The sequence below is a fragment of the Ranitomeya variabilis genome, chromosome 5 (assembly GCF_051348905.1).
Source record: "Ranitomeya variabilis isolate aRanVar5 chromosome 5, aRanVar5.hap1, whole genome shotgun sequence".
Lineage (NCBI taxonomy): Eukaryota > Metazoa > Chordata > Amphibia > Anura > Dendrobatidae > Ranitomeya > Ranitomeya variabilis.
In genome coordinates, this window is record NC_135236.1 from 267,989,422 (window position 1) to 268,004,443 (window position 15,022).

The 15,022-nt window shown below is 45.6% G+C and overlaps 1 protein-coding gene across 2 annotated transcripts in view; it reads left to right on the top strand.

Annotated features, from left to right (window-relative positions):
* The first annotated feature begins 4,237 nt into the window (after positions 1-4,237).
* Positions 4,238-15,022, top strand: part of ETFA (electron transfer flavoprotein subunit alpha) — a 50,248-nt gene continuing 39,463 nt past the window's right edge. The window contains exons 1-4 of one of the 2 annotated variants that reach the window (XM_077264253.1): positions 4,238-4,391; positions 4,491-4,640; positions 14,556-14,637; positions 14,805-14,887. In XM_077264253.1, the coding sequence (XP_077120368.1) occupies positions 4,356-4,391; positions 4,491-4,640; positions 14,556-14,637; positions 14,805-14,887 (351 nt within the window). In that variant the 5' untranslated portion in view covers positions 4,238-4,355. The remainder of the gene's footprint in view (positions 4,392-4,490; positions 4,641-14,555; positions 14,638-14,804; positions 14,888-15,022) is intronic. The other variant, XM_077264254.1, reaches the window with a different exon arrangement.

The following is a 15,022-nucleotide window of genomic DNA, read 5'->3' on the forward strand; positions in this document are numbered from 1 at the left end:
TGTCAAAGGACACCAGAAACAAAATTGTAGCCCTGCACCAGGCTGGGAAGACTGAATCTGCAATAGCCAACCAGCTTGGAGTGAAGAAATCAACAGTGGGAGCAATAATTCGAAAATGGAAGACATTCAAGACCACTGATAATCTCCCTCGATCTGGGGCTCCACGCAAAATCCCACCCCGTGGGGTCAGAATGATCACAAGAACGGTGAGCAAAAATCCCAGAACCACGCGGGGGGACCTAGTGAATGAACTGCAGAGAGCTGGGACCAATGTAACAAGGCCTACCATAAGTAACACACTACGCCACCATGGACTCAGATCCTGCAGTGCCAGACGTGTCCCACTGCTTAAGCCAGTACATGTCCGGGCCCGTCTGTGGTTTGCTAGAGAGCATTTGGATGATCCAGAGGAGTTTTGGGAGAATGTCCTATGGTCTGATGAAACCAAACTGGAACTGTTTGGTAGAAACACAACTTGTCGTGTTTGGAGGAAAAAGAATACTGAGTTGCATCCATCAAACACCATACCTACTGTAAAGCATGGTGGTGGAAACATCATGCTTTGGGGCTGTTTCTCTGCAAAGGGGCCAGGATGACTGATCCGGGTACATGAAAGAATGAATGGGGCCATGTATCGTGAGATTTTGAGTGCAAACCTCCTTCCATCAGCAAGGGCATTGAAGATGAAACGTGGCTGGGTCTTTCAACATGACAATGATCCAAAGCACACCGCCAGGGCAACGAAGGAGTGGCTTCGTAAGAAGCATTTCAAGGTCCTGGAGTGGCCTAGCCAGTCTCCAGATCTCAACCCTATAGAAAACCTTTGGAGGGAGTTGAAAGTCCGTGTTGCCAAGCGAAAAGCAAAAAACATCACTGCTCTAGAGGAGATCTGCATGGAGGAATGGGCCAACATACCAACAACAGTGTGTGGCAGCCTTGTGAAGACTTACAGAAAACGTTTGACCTCTGTCATTGCCAACAAAGGAAATATTACAAAGTATTGAGATGAAATTTTGTTTCTGACCAAATACTTATTTTCCACCATAATATGCAAATAAAATGATAAAAAAACAGACAATGTGATTTTCTGGATTTTTTTTTCTCAGTTTGTCTCCCATAGTTGAGGTCTACCTATGATGTAAATTACAGACGCCTCTCATCTTTTTAAGTGGTGGAACTTGCACTATTGCTGAATGACTAAATACTTTTTTGCCCCACTGTATGTTGTGACAAATATTTCCTTTGACAATGATGTGTAAATGACATACAGAATTGCTCTATGTAAAAGCTCATGTTAAAATACTGCATTCAGATGTAAATCGGATGCTAGGTGTGAAAGATCGGATTGTATTCGCATGACACTCACATTACACTCGTGCGACTCTCCGCAGGGAGACTCAGAAAGATTTTTCATACGTTTAGTGTGACTCCGACTTAATACACAGACTCAAAATCCTGCAGATCACGAATGCGGAGTCTGTTGGTTTTCTTATAATCTACTGCACCAACTGGTAAATTGTTTGACATGTGGTAATATAATTTATACCAAAAACAATGATTAATCTGGTTAGTCATATTGGACTGCTAGTATTTTGAACACTACTGTATATGCTCCACCATCCTAGGTTATGCTCCCCCAATACTGGTATATCCCCCATCACAGTATATTTCCCCCATACTTGTATATGCCCCCCGATCCTGGCATATGCCCTTCATCCCGGTATATGTTCCCCATCCTGCCGACGCTGCTGTTCAATGCATACAAAATTTCTTAAAAAACACAATAAACACTGCTACTCACCTTCCTTCCTATCCCCCGCCACATTGTCTTCTGAAGCTGGCAGCTGACTACAGTGTCCAAGCGATGGAGGTACACGATGTCACTGCCCTGCGCCCAGTCGCGCGTGTACACCAACATCAGCTACTGGCCTCTGATTAGCCAGCAGGGTGTATGGCAGTGCACTGACCTGTCAAGTTTGTATGCTGCAATACACTTCAGCTGGATGTGCGTGTGGACACACATCTAGCTGAAGTAGGGTCTGGTGTTGCCGGACTCGTCACCCACCGGCCCTGGTCCACTGATGCGGAACAGCGATGGCGCACGTGCCCACAGGGAAGGCTCTGCCTGCCCCCTCTGACAAGTGTGCCATAGGTTCACCACCACTGTATTAGGACCCATACAGCCAGTGGCGTAACTTGAAACTCACGGACCCCGATGTGAAAGCTCCAATGGGGCCCCCAAATATTTTAAATCTTTAATAGCAATAGTCTTTTTCTATGAGCCAAATGGACATTTAGGGCCCCCTAAGCTCCAGGGCCTGGGTGCGATTGCAACCCCTGCAGCTGGTGTAGTTACACCACTGCATACAGCCATACTAGTTTCACTTGTTTTTTTAAGAGTGACCTCGGAGGTCTCACAGGGCGCTCTACATCTGGAGATAATGGTTGAGGATAATATTAGTGTTTTGGTGACATTGCTATATCCTATAATTTGGACAATAGGAGACATAGGTGGTATGAACATGGCAGACAAGTCCGGATGCATTCTTGGCTGACTAAGGCTACGTTCCCATGATGAGCTGTCTGTGCGTTTGTGATGTTGCAGATTTTCTGCACCTATTACTTGAAGTAGGTTACTTTGCTTTTTGTTTCATTGTATTTTTTATTGCATTTTTGACGCTGCAGTTTTTCTCTCTTATTGGTATGTCATGCTTTAAGTTGATTTATTATTGATACTTCCTGGTATTTGGCATTCACAAATCTTTGACCTACTTAGATGCGGATTACATGCAGTAAAAACACGTATTTTTTACCTGATTTTTTGCACCTAATGTAAGTCTGTGGGGTAAATCCACACAGAAAACTCAGCGTACTCACAAGAGAAATTGACATGTTGCGGATTTAAAACGCCCTGTAGGTCAGTTTATGCTGAGTAATAACAAAATACAGTACGCAGATTTGGATCAATCCCATCCTCTTTGCAGGACCTGTAAGGGTATGTTTCCACTGTCAGGATAGCCGGCGGCATCGCCGCAGCGGCGAAGCCGCTCGGCGCTAAGCCCCGCCCCCTTAATGGGACGCGATCATGCCGGATGTGTTAACTCTTCACATCCGGGATGATCGCTCTCTCCCATAGCGCCCTGTGATATGCCTTGCGGGGACGCTGCGTCCCCGCAAGGTGTACGGACATGCTGCGATCTGAAAAGACGCGCAGCATGTCCGGAGTCGCAGGGCCGCCGCGTGCGGGTTTCCACGCATAGTGGACACGGGATTTCATAAAATCCCCTCCACTATGCTGGAACATCTGGACGCTGCTTGTTTGACGCTGCAGCTCTGCGCAGCGTCAAACAAGCAGCGTTTCCTGACCGTGGAAACATACCCTAAGGCTCACATGCTGCATTTTTGCATGCACATTTTAAGCTACGTTTTACTGCACTAGCAAAGGTTAGGAGAATTCAGAAATCTCATGCACACACATTTTTTCCTGCCTGATTTGGAAAACTCCTGCGTTTTTGCAATCTGCAGCATGTCACTTCTTCTAGTGATTCTGCAGCATTTTTTCGCCCATAGAAACTAATGGGTATATAATGGGTATTATGTATCCCCTCCTTACATGTAAAGCGCCACGGAATAAATGGCGCTATAACAATAAATAATAATAATGGGTAACTGCAAAAACGCAGGTGTCAGGTTTTGCTGTGTTTTTGGCTCAAAAACCTAAGGAAGTTGCATCCTGATTTTTTGGAGTCGCTAAACTTTATCAGCATGCACGAGAGACAAACAAGCAGCAAGAAGAAAAACCGCAGTAGATACGCAGCAAAACCTGCTTTTTGTAAACAGCTTCTTTACTGCCAAGAGAGCAGGTTTCGCCTGCAGAAAAAATGCAACGTGTGAGTATAAGCTACAATGCTGCAAGATGGAGCAGAAAAAACATGCAGCATCAAAAGCTCAACGTGTGAACGTAGCACCTGAAGTGTGAAGAAACAGCACACACAGGGCAGGAGGACAGGTTCTGGGGACCATGCTCCCAAATACGCCAGCCACACTTATTGGAGGGAACAGTTTGTCTTCTTCCCTCTGGTAACAAATATGGAGCAGTGTTACGGGCTACAACGATGCGCACACTGCAGCTCTCCTCACGCAAGGTAGACGCTTCGGGTACAACAACACTTGTCACGTGACCAGTAGGCCCCGCCTCCTAGCCATCAGCTGCCGATCAATCATAGCCTAGCGGCGTCCAATCACGTAATCGCCTCCCGCGTGCGGTCAGCACGACGTGACGTCATTGTCGTGCGCCTTCGTAGTATCCGTCCTAAGCTTTAGACGTCACTGTCCCGGTCACCTCTGTGTCCGACATGTATAGGGCGCTGAATACGTGCACACAGCGGAGGGTGAGTTACTGGCGGTCGGAGGAGACACATGACCTGTCTGTGCTGTGTGTAGAGCATGGTGTTCAGTGCATGACTTCACTAATGGACGCTCCTGTTTAGTCCTCCTCTCTGCGCAGGTTGCTGAGCACTCTGGTTATTGCGGAACATGACACACAGCACGTGGCCCCTGTTACTCTCAGTGCAATCTCTGCAGCCAAGAAGCTGGGCGGGGATGTGAGCTGCCTGCTGGCCGGGACCGACTGCTCCAAGGTAATGTCTGCAGCCCCTGACGTGCTGCTCCATCCAGGTGGGAAATGTCTGTGTGTCCCCGGCCTCCTGACTGACAGCAGAGCCATAGGTCATACAGCTGCACGTGTAATGTCAGTCTGCACGGCTGGTAATTATCATAAACGTGTCCTCTAAATAGGAGGTGAAGATTCTCCTTCTGGAGAGCACCAAGCTGGCATAAGGAGACTTATCAGCTGTGCAGCGTAAGGAGACTTATCAGCCGTGCAGCGTAAGGAGACTTATCAGCCGTGCAGCGTAAGGAGACTTATCAGCCGTGCAGCGTAAGGAGACTTATCAGCCGTGCAGCGTAAGGAGACTTATCAGCCGTGCAGCGTAAGGAGACTTATCAGCCCTGCAGCGTAAGGAGACTTATCAGCCGTGCAGCGTAAGGAGACTTAGCAGCCGAGCAGCGTAAGGAGACTTAGCAGCCGAGCAGCGTAAGGAGACTTAGCAGCCGAGCAGCGTAAGGAGACTTATCAGCCGTGCAGCGTAAGGAGACTTATCAGCCGTGCAGCGTAAGGAGACTTATCAGCCGTGCAGCGTAAGGAGACTTATCAGCCGTGCAGCGTAAGGAGACTTATCAGCCGTGCAGCGTAAGGAGACTTATCAGCCGTGCAGCGTAAGGAGACTTATCAGCCGTGCAGCGTAAGGAGACTTATCAGCCGTGCAGCGTAAGGAGACTTAGCAGCCGAGCAGCGTAAGGAGACTTAGCAGCCGAGCAGCGTAAGGAGACTTAGCAGCCGAGCAGCGTAAGGAGACTTATCAGCCGTGCAGCGTAAGGAGACTTATCAGCCGTGCAGCGTAAGGAGACTTATCAGCCGTGCAGCGTAAGGAGACTTATCAGCCGTGCAGCGTAAGGAGACTTATCAGCCGTGCAGCGTAAGGAGACTTATCAGCCGTGCAGCGTAAGGAGACTTATCAGCCGTGCAGCGTAAGGAGACTTATCAGCCGTGCAGCGTAAGGAGACTTATCAGCCGTGCAGCGTAAGGAGACTTATCAGCCGTGCAGCGTAAGGAGACTTATCAGCCGTGCAGCGTAAGGAGACTTATCAGCCGTGCAGCGTAAGGAGACTTATCAGCCGTGCAGCGTAAGGAGACTTATCAGCCGTGCAGCGTAAGGAGACTTATCAGCCGTGCAGCGTAAGGAGACTTATCAGCCGTGCAGCGTAAGGAGACTTATCAGCCGTGCAGCGTAAGGAGACTTATCAGCCGTGCAGCGTAAGGAGACTTATCAGCCGTGCAGCGTAAGGAGACTTATCAGCCGTGCAGCGTAAGGAGACTTATCAGCCGTGCAGCGTAAGGAGACTTATCAGCCGTGCAGCGTAAGGAGACTTATCAGCCGTGCAGCGTAAGGAGACTTATCAGCCGTGCAGCGTAAGGAGACTTATCAGCCGTGCAGCGTAAGGAGGCTTATCAGCCGTGCAGCGTAAGGAGGCTTATCAGCCGTGCAGCGTAAGGAGGCTTATCAGCCGTGCAGCGTAAGGAGGCTTATCAGCCGTGCAGCGTAAGGAGGCTTATCAGCCGTGCAGCGTAAGGAGGCTTATCAGCCGTGCAGCGTAAGGAGGCTTATCAGCCGTGCAGCGTAAGGAGGCTTATCAGCCGTGCAGCGTAAGGAGGCTTATCAGCCGTGCAGCGTAAGGAGGCTTATCAGCCGTGCAGCGTAAGGAGGCTTATCAGCCGTGCAGCGTAAGGAGACTTAGCAGCCGAGCAGCGTAAGGAGACTTAGCAGCCGTGCAGAGCTCCCCTGGGAATTTAAAGCACCACTCCAGCGGGTATTTTTTGTATTTCAGCGCTAGAGTGGTGCTACTAATGTAAGGTCCATCATCCTAGTCTTATACTTACCAGCTGCCATCTTCAGCTGTTCCCAGAGCTGCTTCTGTCCACACTGCCATCTTGTGACCGTGACTTCTCAGCCACAAGCTCTCAATGGAAATCTATCAGAGCCTCGTTCTGGGTCTCACAGAATTACATTGAGAAGCGACTTTCAGATCACCTAGCAAACACTGGAGTGATCCGACAGGTCACAACCTGCTGAAGATGAACGGAGCAGCGCCGATAAAAGATGACGACAGCGGTTGGTGAGCATAATGCTAGGAGCAGGGAACGTAGGTTAGTAGCACCCCTCCAGCCCTCCAATAATAAAACTGCTGGAGTGGTGCTTTTAGAGAGGAAGAGAACTGGAACTCTAGTGCCATCTATAGGAAGTCATCCTTTCTAAAGAGACAATTTGCATATTTAAGTTCTCAGAGCCGTGCATGGCATATAAGTGCTCCTGCCTCTTATATCCTCTGTTAGAGGTCTCTCGCCGCCAAACCTGTTCTTTCTTGCTTTACACTGATGAAGAGCAAAAACGCCAAAACAAAGGTCTGCAAATGGAGTTTCTGGTTTGGCTTGTTATCCCAAGTCACTAGAGTTCCAGTCCTGTTCTTCTCTAAAATGGTTATTTGCATTGTGAATAGGACACATGCTTGATACCTACAGATTGTGTACACGTCTTGGCAGGCATGTGGCAATTTGATGTCATTGCTGCTGCTCATTCCCTGGTGCGGAATTGAGCAGCGCTGGACTACCCCTTCATTTACACTCATCCTTTATATGTAATCTTTACTTATGAGCAGGAAAAGGGGATGGAGCAAATTTAACAATCTACATAATCTCCAGAAGTTCTGTATCTGTTGGTAAAACCACCTTTCCTGACAGCAGACCAGCTTCCGTCCTTAAATAACGGTAACTTTAGATAAGAATTGTCCATCAGCAACTTCCATTAAAGCACACTACAAATGCGCTAGTGTCCTGGATGTCCAGGATCTTTCAGAAATGCAGAGAAGGATATTTAGTCATATCACTGTCTAGCTTTTATCTGTGCTTGCACTAGTCCTAGTTTTCAAGAATTGTTTAGTGTTGTGTGGCTTCATAGTGCGAAAAAAACAACATAGAGTATATATTAATAGATGGGCTGTTCCTCTTTCCAGCTCACTTTTACTTAATGTACATAAAGTAACCAACACCTTTTAAATGTAATAGACTTGACCTATTCGATTTTATTGGATGTATGCAAATAACTTTACATTTTACTGTATTTATGTCATTACCACTGTTAAGTACTATTGATTGGTGGAGGGTGAGGTCCTGAGACTCCGACCGATTTTTGAAACCGAGGGGCAGAAGCACTTGCTGTGTAGACCCATTTACTGTTGAGCTCATATATTGCTCTGCACGTACCAATCTTAATCTGAGTGCTTTTAACCCTTGGCTTTGAGCAATCGGTAGGGGTTTCTGGCTCAACAGTACTTAAAGGGAACCTGTCACCCCCAAAATTGATGGTGAGGTAAGCTCACAGTCATCAGGGGCTTATCTACAGCATTCTGTAATGCTGTAGATAAGCCGCCGATGTATCCTGAAAGAGGAGAAAAAGACGTTAGATTATACTCACCCAGGGGCGGTCCCAGTCCGGTCCGATGGGCGTCTCAGGTCCGGTACTGCGCCTCCCATCTTCATTCCATGACGTCCTCTTCTGGTCTTCACGCCGCGGCTCCGGCGCAGGCGTACTTTGTCTGCCCTGTTGAGGGCAGAGCAAAGTACTGCAGTGCGCAGGCGCCAGAAAGGTCAGAGAGGCCCGGCGCACTGCAGTACTTTGCTCTGCCCTCAACAGGGCAGACAAAGTACGCCTGCGCCGGAGCCGCGGCGTGAAGACCAGAAGAGGACGTCATGGAATGAAGATGGGAAGCGCCGGAGGGGACCTGAGACACCCATTTGACCCGACCGTACCGGGACCGCCCGTGGGTGAGTATAATCTAACCTCTTTTTCTCCTCTTTCAGGTAACATCGGTGGCTTATCTACAGCATTACAGAATGCTGTAGATAAGCCCCTGATGATGGTGAGCTTAGCTCACCATCGATTTTGTGGGTGACAGGTTCCCTTTAAATTGAATCTGTAAGCAGGTTTTTGCTATGTGATCTCAGTGCAGCATTTAGTGGCCAAAGGCCTGATTCCGGTGATGTGCTATTTAATAGACTGTTTTGCTTTTGTAAAATTAGTGTTTTATCAGCAGGAGATTATCATTATAGGACTAGCTACCTCGTGTGTCCTAGTGAACTGCTCTGTGTAACCCTGCCCCTACCACTGATTAGAGTGTTTTTGCTTATGAAGAAAAAAGAAGAAAAATGTCCAGCTTCACCGAATCCGTGAAAAAAGTTTTCTTTATTCACAAACTTAACCCCTTCATGACCTTGGGATTTTCAGTTTTTTCGTTTTTCGCTCCCCTCCTTCCCAGAGCCATAACTTTTTATTATTCCGTCAATATGGCCATGTGAGAGCTTATTTTTTGCGAAACAAGTTGTAATTTTGAACGACCTCATTAGTTTTAGCATGTCGTGTACTAGAAAACGGCAAGAAAAATTCCAAGTGCGGTGAAAGTGCAAAAAAAAGTGCAATCCCACACTTGTTTTTTGATTGGCTTTTTTACTAGGTTCACTAAATGCTAAAACTGACCTGCCATTTTGATTCTCCAGGTCATTACGAGTTCATAGACGCCTAACATGACTAGGTTATTTTTTTATCTAAGTGTTGAAAAAAAAAATCCAAACTTTGCTAAAAAAAAAAAAAAAAAAAAATGGCGCCATTTTCTGATACCCGTAGTGTCTCCATTTTTCATGATCTGGGGGTCAGGTGAGGGCTAATTTTTTTGCGTGCCGAGCTGACATTTTTAATTATACCATTTTCGCTGTTCGTTTCAAAACCGGCGCCTGCACTGTGTACTGGTGTCCTGCGCAGACGCTGTAAGCTCTGGCTGTCTGACGTCCCGGCCAGGCTTGCACACTGCGCCTGTGCGGGCATTGCGGCCAGCCACCTTTGGAATCCCCGCCCCGCACTGTGCATAATGCATAACACATAGTGCGGGGCTGGGATTCCAAAGGTGGGTGGCCGCAATGCCCGCGCAGTGTGCAAGCCTGGCTGGGACGTCAGACGGCCAGAGCTTACTGCGTCGAAACGATAACAGCGCTGAGGGGGCGGCGCCGAAAGCGCAGGAAGATTGGAGTGACGGCAGAGGAGCTGGTCAAGCTGGGGAGTGAGGACCCGCCTACCTGGCTAGAGAAAGGAATTGTGGCTAAGTATAAAAACGCTTTATTTGGGGTATACTTGAACCTAAAACTAAAAGAGCCACCTTGTTAGAATGCAGCATTACTGCTGCACAAGGTGGCTCTTTTAGTTTATAACGGCTGGAGGGGGGTGACAGTGGCCCTTTAAGGGAGCTTAGTCTCCAGAAACGCGTTTGAGATTTGTACCCATATGGTTTGTGCTGAAGTTTGTATCCTCCATGTTTAAGTTTGTGAATAAAGAAAACTTTTTTTCACGGATTCGGTGAAGCCGGACATTTTTTTTTTTTTTCTTTTGGATTCTATACGCCTGGACACAGCGGGTCCGTGCTCCCGAAACAGCCTATTCACGGGTGAGCTGGTTTATATTCCTTCTCTTCAAAGTGTTTTTGCTTATGCAAAGTGTACGTAGAAAGCTCATAATCAGTGGTGTGGGCGAGGTTATATAGAGCGCAGTATTCGGAGAACTGCTAGATCTTCAGTAGAGAAAACAGGAGTTGTATCAAAATGACAGCAAGTGATACATCTCGGGAATCATGATCTCAGCCCCTACATCATGCTATTTTCAGATTAAATAGCAAAAACTTGATGACCGATTCCCTTAAAAGGGAACCTTTTACCATGGAAATGCAGTCCAAACTGCAGGCACCATATTATAGAGCAGGAGGAACTGAGTAGATTGTTAGTTAAGTCCATATATATTTGGACAGAGACAACATTTTTCTAATTTTGGTTACAGACATTACCACAATGAATTTTAAACAAAACAATTCAGATGCAGTTGAAGTTCAGACTTTCAGCTTTCATTTGAGGGTATCCACATTAAAATTGGATGAAGGGTTTAGGAGTTTCAGCTCCTTAACATGTGCCACCCTGTTTTTAAAGGGACCAAAAGTAATTGGACAGATTAAATAATTTTAAATAAAATGTTCATTTTTAGTACTTGGTTGAAAACCCTTTGTTGGCAATGACTGCCTGAAGTCTTGAACTCATGGACATCACCAGACGCTGTGTTTCCTCCTTTTTGATGCTCTGCCAGGCCTTCACTGCGGTGGTTTTCAGTTGCTGTTTGTTTGTGGGCCTTTCTGTCTGAAGTTTAGTCTTTAACAAGTGAAATGCATGCTCAATTGGGTTGAGATCAGGTAACTGACTTGGCCATTCAAGAATATTCCACTTCTTTGCTTTAATAAACTCCTGGGTTGCATTGGCTTTATGTTTTGGGTCATTGTCCATCTGTAGTATGAAACGACGACCAATCAGTTTGGCTGCATTTGGCTGGATCTGAGCACACAGTATGGCTCTGAATACCTCAGAATTCATTCGGCTGCTTCTGTCCTGTGTCACATCATCAATAAACACTAGTGACTCAGTGCCACTGGCAGCCATGCATGCCCAAGCCATCACACTGCCTCCGCCGTGTTTTACAGATGATGTGGTATGCTTTGGATCATGAGCTGTACCACGCCTTCGCCATACATTTCTCTTTCCATCATTCTGGTAGAGGTTGATCTTGGTTTCATCTGTCCAAAGAATGTTCTTCCAGAACTGTGCTGGCTTTTTTAGATGTTTTTTAGCAAAGTCCAGTCTAGCCTTTTTATTCTTGATTCTTATGAGTGGCTTGCACCGTGCAGTGAACCCTCTGTATTTACTCTCATGCAGTCTTCTCTTTATGGTAGATTTGGATATTGATACACCTACCTCCTGGAGAGTGTTCTTCACAACAGCCAACCAAGTGAACGGGTTTCTCTTCACCATGGAGATTATTCTGCGATCATCCACCACTGTTGTCTTCCGTGGGCGCCCAGGTCTTTTTGCATTGATGAGTTCACCAGTGCTTTTTTTCTTTCTCAGGATGTACCAAACTGTAGATTTTGCCACTCCTAATATTGTAGCAATTTCTCGGATGTTTTTTTTCTGTTTTCGCAGCTTAAGGATGGCTTGTTTCATCTGCATGGAGAGCTCCTTTGACCACATGTTTACTTCACAGCAAAACCTTCCAAATGCAAGCACCACACCTCAAATCAACTCCAGGCCTTTTATCTGCTTAATTGGGAATGACATAACAAAGAGATTGCCAACACCTGTCCATGAAATAGCCTTGGAGTCAATTGTCCAATTACTTTTGGTCCCTTTAAAAACAGGGTGGCACATGTTAAAGAGCTGAAACGCCTAAACCCTTCATCCAATTTTAATGTGGATACCTTCAAATGAAAGCTGAAAGTCTGAACTTCAACTGCATCTGAATTGTTTTGTTGAAAAATTAATTGTGGTAATGTCTATAACCAAAATTAGAAAAATGTTGTCTCTGTCCAAATATATATGGACTTAACTGTATATTGTTTTGTATAACCTGTGTATTTATTGTATAATCCTCTGTTCTTTCTGTGATTTTTGGTCCAGTGGGCGTTTCTTTGTATAAGTGTGCATGCAGGGACAGCTGTTAGTCACTGATAGGACCGCCCACTGGACCGAGAATCCAAGCAAGAACAGAGAACTAAATGATGAATACACAGGGTATCCTGAATGTTTGGTCCCAAAATTCTATGTCAGTCTACTCAGTCTCCTGCTTCATAACATGAAGCCTGCAGATTGGACTGTATTTTCTTGGTGGCATGTTTTCTTTAAGGGGTTTGTCTAGGATATGTATGAAATTTATGAGGGTCCTAAACACACAGAATTTTAACAGTGTGTAATGTACTCACTGTTAGGATTCTTTTTTTTTTCTGCACTCTCTCTACTAGTAACATGACTGCGCAAGTGTGATTTACATACGTGCCATCGTATGTCGACATGTTTTAGCTTTCTTTCAACTGAGACTTTTGGGAGAAACAGAAGAAAATGTGGTCTTCACATACAGTGGGGCAAAAAAGTATTTAGTCATTCAGCAATAGTGCAAGTTCCACCACTTAAAAAGATGAGAGGCATCTGTAATTTACATCATAGGTAGACCTCAACTATGGGAGACAAACTGAGAAAAAAAAATCCAGAAAATCACATTGTCTGTTTTTTTATCATTTTATTTGCATATTATGGTGGAAAATAAGTATTTGGTCAGAAACAAACAATCAAGATTTCTAGCTCTCACAGACCTGTAACTTCTTCTTTAAGAGTCTCCTCTTTCCTCCACTCATTACCTGTAGTAATGGCACCTGTTTAAACTTGTTATCAGTATAAAACGACACCTGTGCACACCCTCAAACAGTCTGACTCCAAACTCCACTATGGTGAAGACCAAAGAGCTGTCAAAGGACACCAGAAACAAAATTGTAGCCCTGCACCAGGCTGGGAAGACTGAATCTGCAATAGCCAACCAGCTTGGAGTGAAGAAATCAACAGTGGGAGCAATAATTAGAAAATGGAAGACATTCAAGACCACTGATAATCTCCCTCGATCTGGGGCTCCACGCAAAATCCCACCCCGTGGGGTCAGAATGATCACAAGAACGGTGAGCAAAAATCCCAGAACCACGCGGGGGGACCTAGTGAATGAACTGCAGAGAGCTGGGACCAATGTAACACGGCCTACCATAAGTAACACACTACGCCACCATGGACTCAGATCCTGCAGTGCCAGACGTGTCCCACTCCTTAAGCCAGTACATGTCCGGGCCCGTCTGAAGTTTGCTAGAGAGCATTTGGATGATCCAGAGGAGTTTTGGGAGAATGTCCTATGGTCTGATAAAACCAAACTGGAACTGTTTGGTAGAAACACAACTTGTCCTGTTTGGAGGAAAAAGAATACTGAGTTGCATCCATCAAACACCATACCTACTGTAAAGCATGGTGGTGGAAACATCATGCTTTGGGGCTGTTTCTCTGCAAAGGGGCCAGGACGACTGATCCGGGTACATGAAAGAATGAATGGGGCCATGTATCGTGAGATTTTGAGTGCAAACCTCCTTCCATCAGCAAGGGCATTGAAGATGAAACGTGGCTCGGTCTTTCAACATGACAATGATCCAAAGCACACCGCCAGGGCAACGAAGGAGTGGCTTCGTAAGAAGCATTTCAAGGTCCTGGAGTGGCCTAGCCAGTCTCCAGATCTCAACCCTATAGAAAACCTTGGGAGGGAGTTGAAAGTCCGTGTTGCCAAGCGAAAAGCCAAAAACATCACTGCTCTAGAGGAGATCTGCATGGAGGAATGGGCCAACATACCAACAACAGTGTGTGGCAACCTTGTGAAGACTTACAGAAAACGTTTGACCTCTGTCATTGCCAACAAAGGATTTATTACAAAGTATTGAGATTAAATTTTGTTTCTGACCAAATACTTATTCTCCACCATAATATGCAAATAAAATGATAAAAAAACAGACAATGTGATTTTCTGGATTTTTTTTTCTCAGTTTGTCTCCCATAGTTGAGGTCTACCTATGATGTAAATTACAGATGCCTCTCATCTTTTTAAGTGGTGGAACTTGCACTATTGCTGACTGACTAAATACTTTTTTGCCCCACTGTATAAGCAGTCATATGATGAGCACATAGAGTGCAGAAACAGCAAAAACCTAATGGTACATTACACGCTAGACTCCCTCACTGATTTATACATGTCCCGGACAACCTCTCTAACAGGGGTTACTACAAGTCAAGAATTAGAAAAGTTATACCTTCAGTTTAGGCTGTCGATTAATGCACTATTTACAGAACTAAATGCAAAAAAAATGGAAGTGTCTCTTTTGTTACCTGCAGATCTATCATGTAATGCAACACAATACGTGCCTGCTGAATTATTTGCTAATATTGGTCTTGTATACAGAAGCTTAATTTACGTTTAATTGTTTTCTGGTTACATTTGCAGGTAGCGGAGCAATTGGCCAAAGTTCAAGGAGTTTCCAAGCTGTTTGTTGCTCAGCATGAAGCATACAAGGGTTTTCTGCCAGGTCTGAAGTTTTCATGTTTATATGTCGTGATGCCAGACATTTTTTGCCTTCGGTTATGACATTGGAGATGTCTGTGTTTTTCTATAACTTGCAATAATCTGTATTGGAAGACTTCAAAACTGCATATTCATTCAAAACTGATGTGAGCAACATATTTTTCTTATCAGAGGAACTGACTCCCTTGGTTTTGGAAGCCCAGAAGCAGTTCAGTTTCACTCACATCTGTGCGGGAGCATCCGCCTTTGGAAAAGTGAGTGGTCTGTTTGCTTGTGTCTGTGATATAAACATGCATAGCTCAAGATAATTAGTCTTTATGTGTAACAGTAGTCACCTTCTGGGCTCAACATACTTTTCCTATAAGGCCTGGGTCACACTTGCGAGTGCA